Source organism: Lipophrys pholis, assembly GCF_963383615.2.
Source record: "Lipophrys pholis genome assembly, chromosome: 18".
Taxonomy (NCBI): domain Eukaryota; kingdom Metazoa; phylum Chordata; class Actinopteri; order Blenniiformes; family Blenniidae; genus Lipophrys; species Lipophrys pholis.
In genome coordinates this window covers 20,852,238-20,876,893 of record NC_137646.1, presented here as the reverse complement: position 1 = coordinate 20,876,893, position 24,656 = coordinate 20,852,238, and the positions used below count along the sequence as shown (strand labels likewise).

The window sequence follows — 24,656 nt, the reverse complement described above, 5'->3', positions numbered from 1 at the left end:
AGGGACAGAAAAGCCTCTATCATTTTCTGAACAATCTCGGTAATGGTGCACACACAGGTGCTTATAGTCTGAGGTCCTGTTGGCACTCACCACAGAAGTGTTGTTAACACTCAGCCTGCACAACGGCAGCAGAACTACAGTTTGCTCAGTTTTAACAAGGACTGTGAACATGGAAATATACCCCTGCTGCACATTTGTTCCGCTGACCACTCAAACTAAAAGAAAACAGCAGTTACACAGTACACGCCAATAGTTCTTCTTTACTCCCTCTCTTAAGGTTCCCCTGTGTGTTTTACACCATTGCTCCCAGATATTTATAGAGACTCAGGGCTTTATGTTTAGTTAACACTTTTCCTTAGTTGTCTTGAGGAAACTCGTCAGATTTTTACATTGTTAATTTATCTCCATATTCAGGCTCAGTTAGTTTGTTTTTTTTAGAGAAAATGAAAGGATCCCACCCTCAGTGTGTCTTGTGTTATCAACAGATAGTTATCGTACATGAAATATTCGTCACTTTTATTAGACACTTATTTTTTCTACTAATAAACCAATGAAATCTCAATTGGGAAACTTGTGCAGACCCAGACTGTAAAAAAAATGTAGGCTGCTGCAACCACGTGACTGCGGTGCTCTGTCTGTTTTGATTGTTGGTAGATCTACGAGAGGCATTCACATTGTATTCCCCAAAAATTTAGGAAAACTACAGTCAATACTCACATGACTCATCATACCATCATCAGTCAGTTCACTTTGCTCAGTGTAGCACAAAAGCATGTTAGATTGTGAGCTTTAGAAGTGCGACTAAACTGATTCCCCTCTGCTTTAATGTTCATCAAAGTTGGCTGCTGACAGTTTATGCAGACTTGTTTCTTTATCATATTTATCCAACAACAAAGTAGGATGAACTATTGGTACTTCACGACTAAAGAAACTGCACAATCCTGTATTATCAGCAGCATTGTGCAGTTAAAGGGTATCTTGGGATGTAACAGGTTCTCATTTATAACGCAGCCGAGATTGTGGGCTATTTAGAGGAGCTGTACAGAAAACTGTGTGTGTATGTCAGAGTGTGTGTGTGTGTGTGTGTGTGTGTGTGTGTGTGTGTGTGTGTGTGTGTGTGTGTGTGTGTGTGTGTGTGTGTGTGTGTGTGTGTGTGTGTGTGTGTGTTTTATGGGTGTGTTTCCACCGCTCGAGGACTTCCAGGGTCCTAGAGATAACGTGAAATTCATGAGAGGAATGCTACATAGGGGTTCCTTCCTGTCACCTGACTCCATCACTTCCTGTGCTGAGTTTCCTGCCTCTGGACCTCCAAGGAGGAGGAGGAGGGTGAAGCTGATGAAGGATGAAGGTGGAGTATGGATGTTTCATGCGTTGTTGGTTCCAATCAGGTTTAATGCTGATTAGGTCGAAGCTGATTGTAAAACACACCCAAATTACTGCCCCTCTGCTGCAAGTGCTCATCAAGGACAAGGGATCAATTAAATCTAATTAAACAGGAAGAAGAAGAAGAAGAAGAAGAAGAAGAAGAAGAAGAAGAAGAAGAAGAAGAAGAAGAAGAAGAAAGTTAGACCTGCAACAGGGAGAAGAGATGAAGTATCAGAACAATAAAAGAAGCAATAAAGAGAACGGCAGGCGAAAGAAAGAGGTGATGGCAGGATCCATGGGGCCTCTTGGTTTTTGGGCAGCAAGGGGGGGTCGGCATGCCAGGTAATGGCTTCCAGACACACACACACACACACACACACACACACACACACACACACACACACACACACACACACACACACACACACACACACACACACACACAACCTAATTTGATTTGGAAATCTGACAGGACAAGGAGACTGAGCGTATATGGATGTGTGTGTATATACCTGGGGCATTTTCTTTCACATACTCAAGAGGTCCAACTTCCTCTGCCCATTGGGAGTGGGGCCAGTTAGTCTTGGTGTGTGTGTGTGTGTGTGTGTGTGTGTGTGTGTGTGTGTGTGTGTGTGTGTGTGTGTGTGTGTGTGTGTGTGTGTGTGTGTGTGTGTGTGTGTGTGTGTGTGTGTGTGTGTGTGTGTGTGTGTGTGTGTGTGTGTGTGTGTCCGCGAGCGCTGGGGGTTAATGTATGCTTTCAATCACAGCCCAAGAGGGAAGAAATCAGATCCCTGCAGCGTAAGAGTGAACCTCACGATCTATGCACGCACACTGCGTAACAAAACAAAAGTTGGACAATGAAATCCAGTCCGCTTCTTTGCCGGTGCTGTAAATATGAAGTTATTCGTGTAGGTTAGCCTTATGAAAGGAAATGGAAGCAAACAGAAGTTGACTAACCCGCCTCTGATACTCACAAATATCCCTTTGAGGGCTTGAAATGCAGACGTGGTTGTGTTTGGAAAGTGCCGAATGAGCAACTTTCCAGATCCAAAGGCCATTCATTCATCATTCATAAAAACAAATAGAAATCCACAATGATAAAAACATCTTAAATAGACTTAATTGCTGTTTTTATTCTTGAAGCCTTCGGAATAGTTTCCCGTTGCTGTTGATCAACTTGCTTGGGAAGAACGCATAGTCCAAACAGTAAAGTATGACGGCGGCAGCATCATGGATTTGGGCTGCTTTGTTGCCACAGAGGAATCATCAAGGGGGAAATGAGTTGAATGTGGTCCAGGTCTTATCAGCAACTTACAACAAACATGTTTTGTGAAATTGCAGACAAAGGACATTCAGCCAGTTATTAAATTTAAGGATTCACTTACTTTTTCCACCACCTTGATAAATGTTTAATGTATATGTTCAATAATGACGGGAAATATTAGAAAACACTTGTGTAATATTAAGTATAACACTTTATGTTCATAGTAATGACTTGAATACAGACTGAATCATATTGTTTTTGTCTGGTTGCCAAGTTTATCCTCAGTAACAAGGCCATTTTTCAAAGCAGATCAAGAAATAAGGACTGAATCATTTTTCTATTCGACTCTGTGAGAGGACACATCCAGAGGCGGGGTTTTTTTTAAACACCTTGCCGTTTCCTGCTTTTGTGAGAAAAGGTTATTACAGTGTGAAGAGTGAAAGAACAAGGGGCCCAAAAAATAATAATAATCTACACGAGAAACAAAACAGAGAGGACAGGAAGAGCTAATTAAACGGAGCAGGCGGAGATGTGGAGGAGTGGGAGGGGAGTGAGAGGTCAAGATGACTTAACCGAGATCCACCGCCTGCTCCAGATGACTCCACCCTCACTCTCCAACACGTACCCTGCAGTTTACATGGGAGGTAAATCCCCCAGCAGCCCCCCCCCCCCCCCCCCCCCCTCCTCCTGTGTGCTGTCACAGCCCTCCCACTTGTACAACCGCTGTGTGTGTGTGTGTGTGTGTGTGTGTGTGTGTGTGTGTGTGTGTGTGTGTGTGTGTGTGTGTGTGTGTGTGTGTGTGTGTGTGTGTGTCACTACTTTTCTCTGGCATTCCTGTGCAGACGGGAGAGACGTTGCAAACTGCTGCAGAGGCACAGCTCAGTAAATCCAACTCAGAGCTCCACTCGAAAAGGATTTTTCTCTTCGCAGAGAGGGATCATTTTCTCTTTATGATTCCAGCTTTTGGAAAATCTGCCTGCAAGTCAGCCGGGAAGCCTCACATTTTTAACAAGAGGGGGGGTGTGGGGGTTTTCAAGGAAAGCATCCTTCTTGGATCACAGTTTTCTCCTGGTGCTCTTCTCTCCATCTCCTCTCCTTAGAGGGTGAGCGGGTTTACTCCAAGCCTGAAGAGATCGGTGCTGCAGACAGAAGAGGCCGAAACTACAAGGATACTGTGGCGATACCTGCACATAAAGCAAAGTGAGTTAAACTTACAGGTAAACTACATCAAACCTCATGCAGAAGCACAGACGATTTTGTCAGCATGTTTATGTTGGGACTGTTTGCATGGAATTTGCTATTATTAACTGTACAAAAAGAGAGCTACGTTCTAATGAATAAGTGCTCATACTGCAAGTGTCCATAATTTCCCAATTAACTTCAAGGTGGCAGACATGTCCGATGTGAACAGTGCACAAAAGCGGAGTTTGTTGCAACACCTTCTTTTAAGCTCTTGTTCTGCTGATCTCTTGATTTTAAATCGTCACATTGAGCTTAAAGCGATGATTAAAGGAAGTGTATAAATATATAGCTATAGAGAGATGTGTACTTTCGTTCTCTCTCTGGTTTTAACATTAAATAGCAAGGTCAAGTTCCGGGGAAAGGGAGTTGAAGGTGCACACACACACATACATGCTCGTGCGCGCACGCACGCACGCACGCACGCACGCACGCACATATACTGTATTATTTAAAAGTCTAATTCACATGCTGGAATAAATGCGCGCAGATGTTGCATGCATGTATGCAATGAAACAATGTCGAACTGACTCTTTTTCTCTCTATTCTCCATCACACACACACACACACACACACACACACACACACACACGCTCTTGAGAAAAATTTAAACAAACACATCTTTGTCTCATTTCACTCATCTGTTTAGTTTACTCCTGGCTCAGATCACAGTCTGAACCCAGTGCTGCAATCAATACACACACACACACACACACACACACACACACACACACACACACACACACACACACACACTGGACAGGTTGCCAGTGTATCATAGGGCAGACACAGACAGACAATCTTTGTTAGAAATGGGATGTCAAAACAGAAATGCAAGAAGAAAAAAAAAAATTGTGTGATAATCGTTCAAATTTTCTCATTGCATGAGCCACAAATATAAGGTAACACGTCTCACACTCTGGAAACCGCTCTCCTCACTAAAAGCATCAGCAGGTTACAGAACAGTTTCCCCCCAGAGTGGTGCACAAGCTGCATAGAGTTACAAAAACAAAAACACTCACTCGTCCTTTCACACATCACTGTCGTCACATCTTTCACCATTATCACCTTTGTGTAGTCCAACAAACGACTGTGCAAACTATTACTGCACAAACGTTTTTTTTAAGTGTTTAACTTTCCGTATGAATTTTTCAACTGCTGCTGTATTACTGGATAAGCAATTTCATTGTATATCACATCATGACTTCACTTCTTGACTTGAAAAAGTGCACTCATGTTGGTTGTGTCTTTCTCTCTGCAGACCCTGGCTCCAGTAAAGATGGCTGACATGGTGCAGCCAGACAACCACAGCCTGCAAATACCAGGTGAAGCGCACACACACACACACACACTTTTCATAGAAACCTGGTCAAAATGACTCACTTCTTGTTCATGTTGACCTTTACATGTTCCTCTCCCACATGGGAATATCACTCGCTTTAGATTCTAATGACATTCCAATCATTCCACTTCTTTTCAATCAACCAGCCTGACGTCTAGCAAGCTTTGGTTCGAGTGTGTTTCCACGCTGACCCATTCTCCGCGGCGGAAAATACGGTGTTTTGTATGTACAGTAGTTATCAGCCAACGGCAGCCCCACATTGCCTCTTCCCTTATGATAAGAGAGTTTTCCCATGACCACATATCGCTGCGAACAGACTGATTCAGCTGATTTCCTCCTAATCTTTCCCAGACATTAATCAATTCATTATATAATAATATATTGCGACACTACTCTCTTCCGATCTCTCCTCCAGGTGAAAATGCATCCACTCCATCTTCTCCTGCCACAAGTAGGAATGAATGCAGCATCACGCCGCTGACTCCGTCGCCCTCGCCGGTATGCAGGCAGTCTCTCGCCACACACACTCCTCCACACCCCTTCCCTCTTTCTGCTCATTATTCTCTATATAGAACTCCCAAATGAGACCTGCGAAGCCACATCTACCCCTAACTGTTATTAGTGGTTTATAATAACATTCAAACTCATGTTTTAAAGTGAAGAGGAAATCAAGCGCCCAGTAAAAGCTACAGTGTGGTGGAGAGGCATGGACGTCTTGGCTCTTGCAACGCTACAAGAGCAGAAGAGGGAAAAAGGAGTGGATGAGGAAAATCATGAAAATAACATCTCTTTTTTTATTTTTTATTTTTTTTAAAGCCAACCTGCTAATTCTATTTGTTTCCACTCTGAGAAGCCTGTTATTGCAGAAATGTTAGAGGCAGTGGGTTGAATCACAACCTGCCTTCTTTTACTGGAAGGCTTACTCTGCAGTTTTTGTCGCAGCGTTTTCTTTTATGTCGACAGACATGCTTTCAGCGGGTTGAACCAGACATGCCTGCGAATACAAGAAGGAAAGTTTATCCTCTTCTGTACACCTGATTCTAATAACGGGGTTGTTATCAATCTGCCGCAGAGCTTGATGACAATCCCTTCATTCAAATGAGATGTGTTGTTGAAAGAATATGTACAAGGTGGTAGGTCTCCCACCAGGCCAAAGGGGCTGCAGCAAATTGCAAAGGGCATTTGCGAAACGGTCTCCTGAACATCTCGAGACATTTGTAGGTGACTGCAATTTCCTCATGTGAGTCACAAACATGTCACATGAATTTTGAATATTCAACAATAAAATAAATTTGTCATATTGAAGTTAAATCCAGTAAATTGGACATTTATATGCACTTTTATGCAACATAACTGATTGAGTGCCATTGAAAGATTTGAGCAGTTTATTACGTGCCTACATTGGCATTGCTATTGCCTCCAAAACTTCCAAAACTTGTAAATAAAACACAAATTTCACCCATAAACATATTTTAACCCTATAAATGGAATGTTAAAGCAAACCACATTTTTGATGCAAAACATAAATAAATATACTTCCTAAAGATTGTTTACATTTTGACCTATTTCCTGAATGCAGGCATACACAAAAGATTAGTAGCAACTGGTTAATTTCCATTAGTTTTTAGTGGGTCAAGTATTGTAAAATACTCTAACTTATTATTCTTTGAGTATAAAATGCACACCTTTAAATCAAGATTCTAAATATTAGATACACGTTCGTTCTTTGATACTAATTTAATCATATTTTTGTAACTCAAGGTTAAAAATGTGTGAAGGCGTCAAAACAGGAAGGGGAATTCTTCCGCAGTGCACATCAATTCCACTCTGCAGCCAGAATACTCATTGAAACCAATCCACCTCCTGTTTGTGGTCTGCTGAGAGCTTTTTGATGAGGCGCTTCAATCAGACTTCAATGCCACTGAATCAGAGTTGTTTGAAAAACAAACCGAGATCTTCTTTTCAAACGAACTCAGTTCACCGGTTTGGTTTGCGCCACAGTTCAAGCTGGTGGGATTTACACTTCAGTGTAGATCAGGCCGAACCTGACAAGTGTAAACACACACTTGAGTCGATGAAGGTGCCGAGTGACAACCCACATTCTCTCCCTCTCTCTCCCCAGAGGGTGGAGGTCAGACCCAAAATGACCTGTCCGTTCTCAGTAGTTGTTGCAATAGACTTTGGGACGACTTCCAGCGGCTACGCTTTCAGCTTCACACAGGACTCGGAAGCTATACACATGATGAAGTAAGAGTCCGTTGCCGTGCTCTCGTCCATCACACATTTGTTTCTTTACCTTAACGTCAGTTTTTAACTCTCCCGTCTATGCAGACGCTGGGAGGGCGGCGACCCCGGCGTGGCCAATCAGAAGAGCCCGACCTGCCTGCTGCTGACTCCCGAGTTGCGGTTCCACAGTTTTGGATTTGCGGCGCGAGACTTCTACCACGACTTAGACCCCGAGGAGGCCCGGCACTGGCTTTACTTTGATAAATTTAAAATGAAGATCCACAGCACAAGCGTAAGAGAGAGAAGGATTGCTGATGACTGATGATATGTCGATGGTTGAAAGTGAATGAAGGCTTTCAACAGTTGTGATTGTTTTCAGGACCTCACGATGGAGACCGAGCTGGAGGCCGTCAACGGTCGGAGGGTCAGAGCCATCGAGGTGTTTGCTCACGCTCTCCACTTCTTCAGGGAGCATGCTCTCAAGGTAAGACATCGTTCATTGCAGAAATGACAGTCCAGCCTGCCATGAAGGGCTGGCAGCATGCAGCGTGCATGAGTTATGGATGATGTGTCGGTGCGCCCCTCCCTTTCCAAGTTCTCTGGAAAGTTCATTAGTCAGGATTTGCCGTTTATTTAGCATTTTCAGGTAATTCGTTATGAAATCAATCAGACTGCAATCGAGACGAGGAGAGACGAATCTCACACATTACACTTGTTTCTTTTTGACGTTTTCCTTTAAGGAGGTGAAGGACCAGTCATCATCAGTGCTGGAGGGAGACGATGTCAGATGGGTGATTACTGTCCCCGCTGTGTGGAGGCAACCTGCCAAACAGTTCATGAGAGAAGCTGCATATCTGGTGGGTACATGCCGTATTCATATCCAGGCAAAGAGATCGATGCTTTTTTTTTAGTCTGACCTATTGTTTTTGAAGTACTTTAAAATCTGCCCCGACTCCTGCCATCTGTCTGTGTCCCACCGAGACAAAGATCAACAATGCTTCAAAGGGCTTCAACAGAGAGACACATATGCAAACTTTATACGCACGGTCAATTTAAAGTCTCCAGTGAACTTAACATGCATGCCTTGAATTTGTTCCGACTTAGTAACCACTGAGATATTGTGCGCTGCTTCCTTAACATTGCTTATCCATCCACACACATGCTGTTTTCTACCCACTGAACACTGGACGTATTTGCACATGTTGCCAGCATCAATGCTGCTTTAATTCATCCAGCGTTTAACCTTAAATTGAATTTGTGCAAAGCTTTACAAGCTAAATGCATGGGTCATTTCACGTAACATCAGCAGAACTGACACAGAAAAACAAGAGACTGAACCAAATGTCTTTGCTGTTACATCTGTAAAGGCACCCAACAACAAGAGATGTGTGCACATCTTGGATTTTGTATCTACTTCTCTTTCCAACATATGGAGGCATTGAAAAAAGTAAGCAGTTCTGTAAGTCATTACTTTTGAAATGCCTGCAATTCAAGATGTATAAGTAACATTTCGGCTTCAAAACGGTTCCTAAAAGCCTTACACTTGGTGCCGAGTGGAGCACATCTGTTGGGTCTCCTTCGTGCCGAGTCTGATGATCGTTGATGCTCCACTTGCAGCAGCTGGCAGGCAGTTTAAACGCTCGCCACTTTAGGAAAACGACTTGGTTTGAACGCTGAAAGTCAACACTGAGGATTTAGTTAGATTGTAGGAAAAAAAATTTTAAATCTGGATGTTTGAAACCTCAATGCAGTTTAATTCATGGTAACATTTTCACATTAAGTGTATCTGTTAATAAAATGCTCTCTCTGGTGATCTAATGTTTTTATAGTTTATTTACTTTAACAGAAAGACAATTTGCACTTCGGCGTATACTGTATATTGTACATCATCAACATTTTCTTCAAACATTTAGTGCAATTTTCTCCATGTTATAACCAGAACATGGCATTTGTTTTGAGAAGTTAGAGACGTCTTTATGAGTAGATGACTTCATGTTTCTGGCATCTGGAATTAATAGCTTAAAAGTAATAACTCAAGGTACTTTAACTTTTTCTGCATGCCTCATTTTTTAGGGGAAATGAGTCCCAATTCAAAGCTCCTGCGCCTTGGAACTGGAAGAAGTTAAAGATTGAGTGCGCTGTTTATTGTTTTCAAATCATGAAACCAATATTGATCTTTTCAGGAGGTCTCTGCTTTTAACCTCTCTTACTTTACTTTGGGTAAAAGTTTCGTACGACCCTATAGAAACAAAGAGGCGTGTCTTTGTGGGTATGAAGCAGTTTAGAAAGACTTGTAGGAAGTGTGCGTACATGGAGAAGAATGTGTGTGTGTGTGTGTGTGTGTGTGTGTGTGTGTGTGTGTGTGTGTGTGTGTGTGTGTGTGTGTGTGTGTGTGTGTGTGTGTGTGTGTGTGTGTGTGTGTGTGTGTGTGTGTGTGTGTGTGTGTGTGTGTGTGTGGGTCAATGAGAAGTTGTAGTGGAATGACCTTCTATTTGCGTTCTATGTTGATGTTATGAATCATAAGAAAACTGACGGTTCACTGTTACTATCGTCCCTTCCTCATTGTCACCATGAGACATACACAGATTTATTTCACTCTCCATCATCATCCCACGGGCAAGCGCAGTCTGACGCTTACACACTTTTGCACATCGAGCCGCTCTCACCCTGCGACGGCTACCCCGACTGAAGCCGTCGGGGCGTGGGTGCTTCCTGCTGGTGATGATGTCACCAGGAGCGAACAATACGGGAGACCGGCGTACAAACACAGGAAGTCTAGACCAGACCCCCGCCCTGCACACACACACACACACACACACACACACACACACACACACACACACACACACACACACACACACACACACACACACACACACACACACACACACACACACACACACACGCGCACACACACAGATTGTTTGAGCCCTTCGCTTTGCTCCCAGTTCATCATGGCTAATTCTCATAAACCTGTGCTCCTCTTTAAAGTCTTTTATCCCAGCAGAGTCATATAACTTCTGTCAGCTTCACTCTCATTCCCGTCTTTCACCACGTGTCCATGTGTTTACATTGTACAGCTGTCCCTCAGTGTGTGTGCTTCTTCCTCCTATTTTGTCTTGACCTTCATAACTTATCCAGCCCTCTTCTTGAAATGCCATCATGAAAGTCATTTTTCCTTCTGATGGCATCTTAACCAGGTTTCTTAACAATGATGGGCAGTTACGACATTTTGTACTGAAACTGTATGAACTGCTCGTTTGACATTTGGCGTGGGAAACACTTTCAGGCCGGTCTGGTGTCCCCCGACTGTCCCGAGCAGCTTCTCATCGCTCTGGAGCCCGAGGCCGCGTCCATTTACTGCCGGAAGCTCCGTCTTCACCAGGTGATTGACCTGAGCCTGCAGCCGCTCACAAACGGCTTTGACCTGGACGGGTCACGGCCGTTTGACTCCAGCTTCAGACAAGGTAAAGGACTTCTATATGCGTGCGTGTGTGCATGTTCAAAGCATGACCATGAAACCACTCCGTTCCTGGAAATGTATTTCAGTAGGGGGTCGCGGTTCATGCAAATGACGAATCTGTCAAAGATCCGGTTTCAGATGATGCTCGCGGTTTGCCTCAGATGGCTTTGCAGTTGTGTGAGGACTTGGTTGTTGGACGCACGAGTGTGTTTCTGGACAGGCTGTATGTGTTGGAGCAGACAAAGACAAAAGGGGGTGGGATGGAAACATGAACCACAGAACCGTAGAAACCCCACGAGGGTGAAATGTTCTGCCTCTGAAAACACATTTTAGCGCTGTAGCTTTTTAAAAAAAACAACAATATTTTAGCAGAGCAGAGCTTTGTGCTCAGAATTTAGCCTCGTCATATTAATTACAATGCTTGATGACGTGCAGTCGTTTCACGCTATTCATCGCTCAAGAGTTGGATGCACAATCATTCTGATCTAAATTTAAGATATATTGAAATGTAAAAAGGTTTATTTTCTTGTTCTTTCTGTTCATCAAACCAACGACTTCAAACACATGGATGCGGATGGTAAACATGTTATTGATTGAAATCTCCTCCACTTGTTTGTGATTCTGTTCCTAGGACGTGTCTGAAATGCTCTGATCGATACTCAAGCTCTTTTCTGTGTGTTTTTCACCCATGAAAGTTTTGATGTTGGGAATTCACTCAATCATATACAAAAACATTTGCAATTCTTTTTTTCTTATTTTCAAAGAGCTGCGGCGGTTTTCTTCAGGTACTCAGATTTCTTTCCCACAGTCCAAAAATATGCATTTAAGGTTAATTGATGAGTACTCAATGCAGATATTTGTGTTGGATAAACTTAAGTACCGGTAGAATTATCTTGATTTACCCCTTTCTCTATCATCCTTTTTTTTTTATTATTATTACACTCAGGGGTATTCTAGCATGCAGGGTTAATAAATGGTTGGCCAGACAAACACAGCTGAATTGTCTAATGTAATAATGTGCCAGACAACCGAAACAATGAGCCAAAAGATATTAAATTGCTGGAGAAAATCCAACAAGGAGGGGGATGACTCTCTCCAAGTTCATCTAAAAAAAAAATTTTTGACACACATCCATTAGCGTAGGCACAACAAATCAACAACTGAACAGAAACCAGATAATGCCTCAGAACTGCAGCAGTTAGCAAAAAAAAAAAAGAAAACCCTTTTCAGTCTGGGAAAAAGAAAACATAATTCAGTGAGCGAACATGCCGTCCAAAAATCCCCTGCATAGGCCCACTTATACATATGCATTCAATGACACACACACACACACACACAAAGGAGATTGTAATTGGAACAAGGTGCAGCGAGACCATGATCTCACCCCCTCCTGGCCTGTCATTTTCCCTCACTCACTTTCATTTTTCTTTTTTCTTGTTTTTGTCCCTCCTTCATCCCTCCAACATTTTCACTCCCTCTCTTCTAAATATTTTTTATGCTGGCCCGTTTTTTTTCTTTTTCTGCAAGAACTCTGCAGACACAGCTCACCACACGTATTTATACACACTCACACTTTTTTGGCATCACTGTCATGGTTTTGTACTATCTTTAGTTTTTTTTTTCACCTCATTTAGCCTGCAGAGTTATCACAGAGGAACACACACAACACACACACACACACACACACACACACACACACACACACACACACACACACACACACACACACACACACACACACACACACACACACACACACACACACACACACACAAGCACTTTCTTTTTCTGCTGTTTCATGCAAATTGTTTCCAGACTTACGTTTCATGTATCACCCTCGTACAAACATACAGATGAAATCAAGGCCTGTATGATTGTGGTGTTCAGTGTTCAGCTTCATTTGCAACACACACACACGCACTCACACACACCCTGTTTTCATTGTTCCACTCTATCACAAACTTTTTCTGACTCCTCTATTGCTTTCTGCGTGTTGCACCTGTGTGAATCAAGTTTAAACGACTTTCGAAATACTTTCAAACTTTTCCGTGGGAGAGAAACTTCACACGAGTTCTCCGCAGTCCTGCCAAAAGGGAAAGAAATATACTTCTTTTTTCAAATCTCCTGCTCGTTCCATTCTTCTCATCGCTTCACGTGTTGTTCTCCGAGCTGTTGCGTCTCATTCCCTGCACTCGCTGCGTGTATGGAGGCATTTAAGTGCATCTGCTCTTTTCAAACAGGCTGTCAGGTAGGTTGTAATTCTGCCAGCTGTGGTGTGAGCGCGCTCTGTTTTCCTTGGCCTCCGTCCACACTCCTAACCTGCCCGTCGCACACTTTACATGCCAGGAACGAATACAAGAGTGGACACCCCAGCGTATTCTTCTTTTCCAGCAAATTACTCCTGTCAGGAAAAATACTGTTGTTGGGGGGGTTTTTTTGGAGAGAAAGAAAAAAGGCTTGAATGCAGGCAAAGCGGTGTGAGGTGGTGATGACTCTGACGACATGAGCACAATTTGGCGGGGGGGGGGGGGGGGGTCCACAGCAAAGCAGAGAATAAATGTCAACGTGTGCCATTGTCGTTGTTTCGTCCCGAAAAAGGTTTGTGAGAGAGAAATGACATTGTCCAAATGTCTGAAGAAGAAATGTACCCTGCGTGTGTGTTTGTGTTGCAGCCAGGGAGCAGCTGAGGCGGTCGAGACACAGCAGGACCTTCCTGGTGGAGAGTGGAACCGGAGAGCTGTGGTCCGAGCTGCAGACAGGTGAGGCCAGCTGTGAGTGTGTGAGAGACGGGCCGACCCCACATGTGGCACATATGGATGATTTTGACCTTTAACCCCAGCAGATGGACCCGTTTCACCTACAATGCCCCCCCCCCCCTTTTTTTTTTTTCTTGTGCGGCCTGTTTCCTTTGCGTTCAGCCATTGCGGTCTCCTCTCAGATCTACTGTGTCTGATATGTTTGCAGGTTCTGTAAACAAGGAAATAAATGAACTGCAAAGTGATGAGTCAGGTGCTGCGGTTGATGCAGCTGTGTTTGAGCCAACAGCACGCCGGTGTTGATCTAATACACGTCTTCTCTAAATTATCCATTTCCATTTCACAGAGAGAGAGAGAGAGAGAGAGAGAGAGAGAGAGAGAGGGAAGAGCACCTAAACATCTAAGTGTTCCCTTTGAAAGTTACCAAGAGAACAAGTGCGGAGGTGCATTGATGTGTAGAGATTTGGATTTTTTCCCGACACAGATGAATAGTTGAGGCAATCAGGTTTGTCCAAACATCTGCTTTTAGTGATGACTCAGGAGTGTGCAATTTGCTTGGAGTGTCTTTGCTTCTCCCACTTATTGGATCACTGTCATCACCGGCTTCACGGTGATTTGTGCTTTTCAGGAGTGGGCCTTAAAAAAAAAAGCACACAAACAATAAAAACATTTTGAAAACTTGCGATGTTCTGAAGTTTGACTCGTTTTTGAAGTTACGAGGATTTACGATTATTTAGTTAAATATTCAAAGAAAGACGCTTGTGCTATTTTGTTTGATTCGCTTCAGACGAGCTGAAAAGTTTCGGCAAATATTATGAATAAAAATAAAAATAGAAGAAGTCTCCCTGTGTGCCGATTTCATATGCAAACGGTTTCTGTCTGTTGAGCCGTGACAACGATCTGAGGAGCCACGCGCCCCTGCTGACCCTTCCTGCTCCCTTTCCTGTCCACACACACACACACACACACACACACACACACACACACACACACACACACACACACACACACACACACACACACACACACACACACACACAGGAAGGACCCAGCCCATGGGACTCTGAATCTGCACTGTAAACATACCAAAAGAAGTAGAAACCCTCTTTTGTCTCCCTCTCCTGCATTTTTTTTTCTGCCCATGTCTTTTTCTCCACATTGTCTCCCTCCCTCTCGCTCTCCAGGTTTTTATGTCCTGGTGATGGCCGACCGAGGCCAGGCAAGCTTCACTGAGACCTGAGGTCTTATCTGTGAGCCCATCGTAAACAGAGGGCGAGAGCAGCAATCACAGGGGCCTGGAAGTTGTTTACATTTGTGGGGCTGCTTCAGTTTCAGGGGAAGCTAAAAGCACACACACACACACACAGTAAACATGACATTTTCGATAGCCCGCAAAGATGTAGACGCAATTTTCCTCCGAGCAATTTCATCAGCTCTTACTGTTCTTGCTCTCTCATATTTCCTTTCTCTGGAATCCGGCCGATAAGTTTTGATGGGTGTATAGCTGAAAAAAGAGTGCAAAATGTTCCACACATCCGTACTCATGTGTCTGTTTTTAAAGGCGACAGGTATGTCGTGGCAGACTGCGGAGGGGGAACCGTTGACCTGACCGTCCATCAGATTGAACAGCCGCAGGGAACACTGAAGGAGCTCTACAAGGCCTCGGGTACGATCTATCAGGTTTAACACTAGTTGTTTTTAATTCTACACTTTCTTATACTGTCGTGTGTTTCCCCCCCCCTAGGGGGGCCCTACGGTGCGGTCGGCGTGGACCTCGCCTTCGAAGCCATGCTGTGCCAGATCTTCGGCGAGGACTTCATCCAGAGTTTCAAAGCCAAGCGGCCGGCAGCCTGGGTGGACCTCACCATCGCCTTCGAGGCGAGGAAACGGACGGCGTGCCCGGGCAGGGCCAACGCCCTCAACATCTCCCTGCCTTTCTCCTTCATCGACTACTACAAGAGGCACAGGGGGCAGAGCGTGGAGGCCGCACTGAGGAGGAGCAAGTGAGTGGGGAGCGAGGTGACGGCACTGGGTGGCTCGCCTGATGAGAACAACTTTTAATTTATAACACTTCAAATGCCTCCTCTTGTGTTTGTCTCAGCATGAACATCGTGAAGTGGTCTTCTCAGGGGATGCTGCGGCTCACACAGGAAGCCATGAACGAGCTCTTCCAGCCCACCATCATCAACATTGTGAAACACATTGGTGAGAAACGTACAGTGTGAGAGTTAGAGGCGGGGGGGGGTGTATATATATATATATATATATATATATATATATATATACATATATAACACACAGTTCATTATGCTGAAAAAAGAAATAGAGCTCCTCTCTTGTATCCCCACCTTCTAAAAAGCCATCTAATCACGATGAGGCTGCCACCATACCGCAGTGAATCCCTGGTAATTTGACACCAGCCTCACCATCCTGCAGGTTTAACATGGATGGGTGTGAAGTGGGTTCACGCAGCAGGCCAAAGCATCAAGAGCACCACTTTGAAAGCTCAACAATGTACTGAAGTGATATACGAGAGGAAGAGCTCCAGGGGCTTTTGACTCTTAAGTCGCATAAAGTGGAATTGAAGACGGACGGATGGTAGAGAAGAAAAACAAGGAACACAACAGGCCCCTTCTAAGCAGCTAAATTCTTTGTGGTGCTTGGTAGTTTTTAAGAGTGTCCCCGAAGTCAGGGTTAACCGAAACAATCTTTATAGATCATTCATTAGAAAACAATTATTTTCACATTAGTCATATGATTTGAACTTTTGTTACTACAGAATAGAACAGACAGAAATACAGCATTAAGCTATGCAAACAAAACTAATCTACAGCTTCCCATTCAAAATGACCTCATTTTAAGTTGTGATTTAAATTCTTTTTTTTTCTACGCTCATCAAGACAAAAGTTAAGGCAGGAAAATGTTGAGTGTCTGTTTTAAATCAGACACATTCCAGTGGTACGTTCAAAACCAGGGACTGGTTTTCCTTTTGCTGGGCGAACGTCAGAAAAGAGAGGAATAAAAAAAAAAAAAAACGTGTTTTCAGTTGGAAGATAAACTTTTAAGTATGTAGTATGTAGCTGTTTCCCAAGTCAGAGGACACGTCGTCTGAAGTTGTGTCACAGAAACACAACCATGATGGGAGGTTTGCAGCTGAGAATGACAGATTTAGTTCCCTGAAGCCACAAAAGATGGGAGTTTTTGGCTCCAAAAACTGGGAAAAACAGCAGATCGTTATACTTTCTATTTTCGAGTGAGAATCTGAAGAGTTTGAAATGCCGAGCCGTCTCAAATGTTTTATGTCTACCTGTCGGGTTCATATATTCAAGCCTCTTAGTCTATGTAACCATCAACGGTCTGGTGACCTTTGTGACCGCTCTCTGCCGCTCCTCTTCCTGACAGAGGAGCTGATGGCGAAGCCGGAGGTGCGTGGCGTGCGCTTCCTCTTCCTGGTGGGTGGATTTGCGGAGTCGCCCATGCTGCAGAAAGCGGTCCAGAAGGCCCTGGGAAGAGCGTGCCGCATCATCATCCCCCACGATGTGGGCCTCACCATTCTGAAGGGCGCCGTGCTGTTCGGGCTGGACCCCACAGTGGTGAGGAGCTGGAGAATCCCGGCGAGCGTTCGGAGGAAGGATTTCTTAACGTCCCTCTTAACGGGCTTTCTGTCGCAGGTCCGCGTGCGGCGATGCCCGCTGACCTATGGCGTCGGCGTCCTGAACCGGTTCGTGGAGGGACGCCACCCTCGCGATAAGCTGCTGGTGAAAGACGGACGCGAGTGGTGCACCGACATCCTCGACCGCTTCGTCTCCGTCGACCAGTCGGTGGCGCTCGGCGAGGTGGTGAGGCGGAGCTACACGCCCGCCCGCCTGGGCCAACGCAAGATCATCATCAACATCTACTGCAGCGCCACCGACGACGTCACGTACATCTCCGACCCCGGCGTCAGGAAGTGCGGGACCATAACTTTGGACCTGCCCGAGCCTTTGCCGCCACCGGGAGCGGTGGGAGGAGCCGGCGCAGCGGCAGGAGGAGGCCCAGAGAGGAGGGAGATCAGGGCGACCATGCAGTTCGGAGACACAGAGATCAAAGTCACGGCCATTGACATCATGTCCAGCCGCTCCGTCCGAGCCTCCATAGACTTCCTGTCAAACTGAGGAGGAGCAGGAAGGGCGGGGACACAGACATGGAAACACACCAGGAGGATTTTTAGAAGAAAAAAAAACGGTACTTTGAGAGGCGATGTCAAGAAACTTTATCCACTTATCAGACTTTTGGGCTTTCATTTCACTCATTGGAGCTTTTTTGTTTGTTTGTTTGTTTTAAACTGATCTCCTTCTGTAATACTGTCACTAACTTTTCCTGCCATGAGAACATTCGGTAAATTGTGTGAACCCTGTGAAACCGCTGGAGGCCGAGTACTAACAAAACACAAACCTCCTCGCTGAGCTTCAAGAAAGAAACTCTGCCTGACAGAGTTATACTACCTAGAGTGAGAGTCACTCATCCTTCAGTATAAAGTTACATTTCTACTCATATATTCAACAATACCTCATTTTATCCTCGTCCCACCGCCTGCAGCTACATGGAACAAGAAAGAGCTCCATCTAGTGGTGACAAGACAAAATAGAGGCTGAAATGCTTGCTTGTTTGGACCCGTGGACAATATGCAAAACGCGTAGAAATGCCCCCAAACCTGAACTCGCTCCCTGAGGAGCAAGCTGGAGCTGAACTCACTTAAAGGCGAGCGGGTAGATAATTATATATCTGAATGTCTCTTACAATGTTGTCTTTAATGATTTCACGCCATACCAGCAACAGAAATTGTGAAAATGTTTTATCATTTCAAAAATAATTGAGAACTGCTGAAAAAAAGTGATAAATTCTGCATTCTTTGATGCAGAGCACATAGGAGGGTTCAGCCTGGCTTCTTAGCTTCATGTCTGGAGTCAAGGTTACCATTAGTGTCACAGTGAAGGACATTACAATGGACAGTTTCTGGGATTTAGATGACATTAAGAAAATAAGTCAAAATCCAAATATTGACATTAAAAGTCCACCAACTCTCAATGTAATTGAGATTATGCATCTTTATAAGCAAATCAGTCTGGTGCAACAAATGGGAGGAGTAAATGTTTAAGAGACACGTTCAAAACTGGTGGGCTAATTTCTTTAATGAGAAGCCAAAATCAGTCTTTGTATGAGTGGGAAACACCGATTATTGCAGGTTTGGAGTTCCAGCACCGAGTGGAAGTGTCGGCGCTACACCCTCATATCTAACGTTTTCAATATGTAATTAAAGTGTACTCACATTTGAGTATAAAGTGAAAATGTGTGTTCGTGTCAGCAATCAAAACAAACCGAGCCAAAACCGATGACTAACATGCAGGAAGAGAACAGTCAAGTTTGATTTCAGCTGTGGATTTATTGATAAGAATGGTGCAATAAATAGTTTCACACAGCGCGGCGGTTCAGAACAGCTCAGCATCCTGTCAGTGCTTTACAGTCCACGTTACTCGTCAGTAACACGAAATCAGAACAGAAGTTGGAAACGGCTCCTTCGGCTCAGAGGAAAGATTCTGACCCGAAGGTGGCAGGAGTGTTTCAAAAACCAAAAGGAAGAGCTGTGGTCATCCTGCTTTCACTGGAAACATGTTATATTTGAGTGAGAAAAACAGAGAAAATACTAGAAACGTCATACAGAAACATTTTCGTCGAACTGCCTGATGACCTTTTCAGCCCCTTTTGGGGTTTTTTCACACCTGCTGTTTAGCATCGCGTCTGACTGCTGCAAAAAAAACTAATTTTAACTGGAATTCAAATCCAAATGAGTTCAAGTGTAACAATGAAAGCACAATGTGTCTGCATTTGGATTTTAATGCCGGGGTAAAATGGCGTTTTGCTTCCTGCTTCCTCTTAGTGGGCGTGGGGTCGCCCGCGGCCTCGGCCCCTGCCGCCGCCCGGAGGCCCGTCCATGCCGCTGCGGGGGTTCTTGATGGTTTCGTCCACAGACAGGATGAGGCACGCCGCCTCCGACGCCGCCGTCAGCGCGTTGATGCGCACGATGGCCGGCTCCCACACGCAGGCGGTGAAGTTGTCCGCGATGTCCTCGTTGTTGATGTCCACGCCGTACCACATGCCGCCCTGCGGCGAGAGAGACGAATGAGGCAGAGTCCTCTCACAGTGCGGGCTCTGTGTGTGTGTGTGTGTGTGTGTGTGTGTGTGTGTGTGTTGCCTTACCTGTGCGTGTTTGGCGCGCAGTTTGTTCAGGATGTTGGTGGCGTCGAAGCCGGCGTTGTCGCACAGCTGCCGGGGAATGATCTCCAGGGCCTTGGCGTACGCTCCGATCAGAAGCTGCTGCTTCCCCGGGATGGTCCGGGAATAATCACGCAGGTACTTGGACAGCTCCATCTCGATGGCTCCTCCACCCGCGACCACGGAGTCATTCTGGAGGCGGGAGAACACGGTTACGTCTCTGCAGACGGTTTGCACAGATGGCAGATAAATTAAGACAGAATCTGGGCAGTAACGACACACGTCAATCCTATGGACTGAATAACCCGAGTGAGATGGAGCGGTGTCAATTCATAACTCTCATTCTGCTTCTGCCCGACAACAACAAAAAATACTTTTCTCAAGACTCTACAGCACAAGTAAACTCTAACAGATTGTTTGGGTTTTATAAAATTTAACTGAATTAAAATACAAAGCGGAGGTGAAAGTCTCTTCTGACCTTGATGGCTCTGCGGACGATCATGATGGCGTCGTGCAGTGATCGCTCCGTCTCCTCTGTGAACTGTTCGGCTCCGCCCCTCAGGATGATGGTGCACGTCTTCGCCTTTGGACAGCCCTTGAAGAAGTTGTACCTGCAAAGTGAGGCCAAAAGAATAGGCGTGAATGTTTGAATGGATCCAGATGACCGCTGAATGAAAGGAGGTGAAAACTAAACCGTCGCTCTCACCTCTCTCCTCCGACCTGGACCTCTTCAAACAGTTCGCACTGTCCCAGGACATCATCTGTCATCGCTCCGACAGACGTCTGGATGGAGCCGCCGCAGGCCTGGAGGGAACGTCACACACTAATTTAAACATTCATTTTACCTGGTTTTAACTCAGGATGCTCACAACAGTCAAATACTAATATACTGAAGATTCATGTGTTCATGTAACTTAGCCTACATTATGCAAGATTAAAAACCGTTTCAACCAATTAAAATTTCCGTAGTATTAATAATCCAAACTACTTCTAAGAGCTTGGTTTGCTCTGAATAGTGAAAGGTTTGTGTGTCTCACCATCATGGTCCTCCTCAGGTCCTCCTCCTGCACCCTGCCCGCACAGAACAGGTCTCTGTCGGCAAAGTACTGCGTGGCCACGTCACCGATGGGCAACTTGGACAGAACCACTTTTGCTCCGGATTTGTAGATTTTCTCCAGTTTGTCGTACAGGATGTTCCACTCGGCGTCCACAATGGCCTGGTAGTCCTGCAGGACAGCACAGAGGATAGCACCTCAGGTTTACAGGGTTTTGGGCGTCACTTAGGAGTGTTGAGGTTTGAGCCTGTCACACTGTACCTCCACAGTTTTCACGCGAACCTCTGCGTTGTCCTTCTCGGCCTTCAGCTCCAGCTCCACGTTGAGCAGAGCGATCTTTAGGTTCTCGTAGCGTTTGGGCTGCATCTCAAACCCGGCGTAGGAAAACGTTTTCTTGAACGCAACCCCGGAGATCAGCTGGGAGTCCTGCAGATATGCAGCGTGGAGTATTTTGTTGATAAATTAAATAAAGCATATGGAAAAAAGAGACGATTGAACATCTTTTTGTTCACGTACCTCGAGGCCTCCTCCCTGCACCTTCTTGACACCGATCATCTTCAGAGACAGCAGCTCGTCCAGAGACATGACGGCGTCCACCACCATTTTGGAGAAGAAGCCTTTCTGACTGGCGATGAGCTTGGAGTTCAAAGCTGTGGCCGCGCATTTCTCCAGCAGCTGCCTCTGCTCTCTGAGACGGCCGAGAAACAATTATGAGCTCAAACTGTTGCTCACTGCACCGATCACGAACGGAATCAAGAAAACGGCAACATAAAAAAAGAAAAAAAAAAAGCACGTACTGTTTGTCGTCTTTTTTCACGGGGACTGAGATCTTTTTGATCTTGTTGACGGCGAGGTTGGTGGCATTTCTGAAAGCTCTGATGATGGTCTGAGGGTGGAGGCCCTCTTCCACGTACGGCTTCAGCTGCTTCAGGAACTCGGCGGCCAGAAGGGTGACAGAGGTGGTGCCGTCACCGACCTGATGAAGGAGTAGAAATCTGGCGTCAGGGTGAAACTTGTGGCAGGTTTTAAACGTCCGCTCAGGCCTCTAACAACCCGTCTCACCTCAGCGTCCTGAGAGCGGGCGATGTCCACCAGGGTCTTGGCTGCAGGGTGAACCACATCCAGCAGCTTCAGGATGGTGGCGCCGTCATTGGAGATCGTGGCTTTACCTGGAAAACATATTGATATAGTTGTGCTGCTCAACAACCAACAGCTTTCTTCTAACTTTTTCCAATCCCTCGTTTCTCTCTCCTCACCTCTGCCATCCACCATCAGCTTGTCCATCCCCCTGGGCCCCAGAGTGGTCCGGACAGCCTCGGCAATCACCTGCAGGTCAGAACATGACCGACACTTTCAGAGCAATGGATGGCACACAGGGGAAAAACACACCTGCAGGAAATAAGAGTCAGCTCTGACCTGGCAGGCATTGATGTTGCTGATGAGCTGAGGGATGCCCTGAGACGAGTCCGTCCCCTCCTTCAGCAGGATAACCGGTGTGGGCTGGAGGGCAAAAGAGGAGAAAAGGTGAAGAAACCAAGTAGACAGCACAAATAATAAGAGTAATAAGATTTATCCGTTAACAACAGTTTTTCACCAATCCTCCAATGTCTGTAATCATTTTGGCATGTAGACGTGTTAAATAAAAACACATCAACGACAACAATGTGCAGCTTCGGAGTAATTTCTGAACAGAAGACGATACAATTTGGTAAATTAAGAGAAAACGATCAACACAGCTAAAGTAAGATCCATTCAACAACCCAGAAGACAAGTTTTGTAAAATAAGATTCGAGTCATGCATACAAATGCAATCATGGACCGAAACATATAAACCGGGGTTTATCAATCTTCACATTAGTTAAGTACACGTCAGTATGTTTTTGCTTGGTCATGCCATCGAAAGCAATTCACTATTTTCAATATGGGCCTGGCTGCATGAGACCATCGTATATAAATGAAGCTACTTTCTGCGATGAAAATATACAATATTTAGACATTCAGTCAACAGCAAAATCATCATTTCCAACAGCCACATCTCTGTGTATTACAGTGAACTGCAGGCCAATATTGTAGTGAGGATTGCCTAATATTACAAGAACACATTTTAAACATCCATAACATTAAATAGGAATTAACTCCAATCAAGCCGTGTTGCAATGAGAGGTGTAAACAAACTCTAGGTTAATCAATCCACAGTGATTTTACTGTGGTGGGTGGACACGTATGTAGACATCAGGTGTGTGAGGGTGAATGAAGATGATGACCCTGCTGGGTGTCACATTTACATCTCTCACCTCTCACACACAGTTACTTCCTCAGCTCCACAGCCGCAGCAGACATACAAAGAAGCTAAACACACCGCAGCTAACTGCGCTAACAGGCGGCGTCAAACCACACGTACAAACACGTCTGAACCCGGTGGCTGTTAATAATTATAATTTGCAGCCCACCGCCTCTTGTTTGAGGAAGAAACATCACTTTAATTCACGCCACACGCTGACAAGAGCATCGCCGTTTCCTCCGTTCACGCCCATTGATGCTGGCTAGCAGCACAATGCTAACACAGTCACGCTGGAAAGTAAAGCTTTAAAATTAGCTTGACACGAAATATGCGTTTTCTCGCGCAGCCAGTGGGTCGACGTCACGTTTAAGAGCAGTTCGGATGTTTCTCGTGAGTGATAAAGTGGAGGATGGAGGTGGATTGGACATTAGCAGCGGGGACATGGAGGATAGCCGACTCACCATCATCTTTGCGGTTCCTTCGAGAAGCTTCACACCGGCTTTCACTCCCACAATGCCTTGCGACGGACAAAGCTGCTATAGGCGCGTTCAGGGACGGTCGGAATTATGATGAGTACTCCTATTAAGACTTCCATAAAATACAAAACGTTTCATTACTAACTGAAATAAGCAAGTGACGTGTGATGTCATGTCATGTGGTTCTTTCTGATTTATTATATGCAGAAACCAAATGTTCTGATTTAGATTTGCTTTATTTTGTTCACATTATGAATATGTACTATCATGTGTGTTAGAACTTTTCACAACTTAACGCACAGTAAAAGCAGGCAATTGTTTCTGGCCCCAAAGAAGAAAGGTTAAAGGTCAGCACTCAGTTTGGCTGTATGTCACTCAGGACAATAAATCAAACCACAAATTTCAGTGCCAGTATGGACTCAGATCTGAATTTCAACAAACACATTGAGACGATAACAAAATCAGCTTACTGCCACCTGAAAAATATTGCAAGATTTAAAGGATTTCTGAGAAGCAGAGACACTTGTTCATGCAATTCTTTTCAGTAACATGGATTATTGGCATTGTGTGTTTACAGGTCTCTTTAAAAAACATTACACCTGAGCTTCAATCTCTGCACTGGCTACCAGTGTGTCAAAGGAGACACTTCAAAATCTTACTTCGACTCTGTAAAGCTTTAAGTGGTCTTGGGCCTAAATACATCTCATATATTGTAGAATATGAAACACTCGGACCTCTGTGATGTTCTCAAAGTCAGAAGCAAACAAGATGAATCAGCTTTCAGTTTCTACGCTCCTCACCTGTGGAACAAACTTCCTGAACACCTGAGGACTGTTGACACAGTCATTTCTTGTAAATCAGGCCTTAAAAGATGAATTTCCATTGAACAAGAGTTTTTAATTATTGTATTACCTTAATCTTAACAAAGTTTTGAATC

At 44.8% G+C, this 24,656-nt stretch overlaps 2 protein-coding genes across 3 annotated transcripts; one reads left to right on the top strand and one right to left on the bottom strand.

The window, feature by feature from the left end:
- The first annotated feature begins 3,343 nt into the window (after positions 1-3,343).
- On the top strand, positions 3,344-19,127 carry hspa12b (heat shock protein 12B). 2 transcript variants are annotated; one of them, XM_080486368.1, is made up of 15 exons: positions 3,344-3,511; positions 3,730-3,829; positions 5,130-5,193; positions 5,626-5,708; positions 7,333-7,457; positions 7,542-7,728; positions 7,816-7,920; positions 8,177-8,293; positions 10,726-10,903; positions 13,572-13,658; positions 15,217-15,321; positions 15,400-15,658; positions 15,757-15,860; positions 17,058-17,248; positions 17,327-18,979. In XM_080486368.1, the coding sequence occupies exons 3-15, from the start codon at positions 5,148-5,150 to the stop codon at positions 17,807-17,809; spliced, it is 2,070 nt and encodes a 689-aa protein (XP_080342494.1). In that variant the 5' UTR covers positions 3,344-3,511; positions 3,730-3,829; positions 5,130-5,147; the 3' UTR covers positions 17,810-18,979. The 2 variants fall into 2 exon arrangements, with proteins under 2 accessions (XP_080342494.1, XP_080342493.1); XM_080486367.1 differs by having other exon boundaries at positions 3,344-3,829; positions 17,327-19,127.
- On the bottom strand, positions 18,976-23,831 carry cct7 (chaperonin containing TCP1, subunit 7 (eta)). Its single transcript, XM_080486369.1, has 12 exons — positions 23,705-23,831; positions 22,379-22,462; positions 22,219-22,288; positions 22,025-22,131; positions 21,760-21,938; positions 21,479-21,650; positions 21,224-21,388; positions 20,945-21,133; positions 20,614-20,711; positions 20,386-20,518; positions 19,893-20,099; positions 18,976-19,796 (listed from the first exon to the last, which is right to left on the bottom strand). The coding sequence occupies exons 1-12, from the start codon at positions 23,708-23,710 to the stop codon at positions 19,569-19,571; spliced, it is 1,638 nt and encodes a 545-aa protein (XP_080342495.1). The 5' UTR covers positions 23,711-23,831; the 3' UTR covers positions 18,976-19,568.
- Positions 23,832-24,656: the final 825 nt, after the last annotated feature.

Coding starts and splice junctions, on each gene's coding strand:
- hspa12b (XM_080486367.1), top strand. CDS start 5,148: ATGGCTGACATGGTGCAGCCAGACAACCACAGCCTGCAAATACCAG. Junction 13,659..15,216: donor GTGGTCCGAGCTGCAGACAG/GTGAGGCCAGCT, acceptor CTGTTTTTAAAG/GCGACAGGTATGTCGTGGCA. Junction 15,861..17,057: donor CAACATTGTGAAACACATTG/GTGAGAAACGTA, acceptor TCTTCCTGACAG/AGGAGCTGATGGCGAAGCCG.
- cct7 (XM_080486369.1), bottom strand. Junction 21,651..21,759: donor GTGAAAAAAGACGACAAACA/GTACGTGCTTTT, acceptor CGGCCGTCTCAG/AGAGCAGAGGCAGCTGCTGG. Junction 19,797..19,892: donor TGCGCGCCAAACACGCACAG/GTAAGGCAACAC, acceptor CTCTCGCCGCAG/GGCGGCATGTGGTACGGCGT.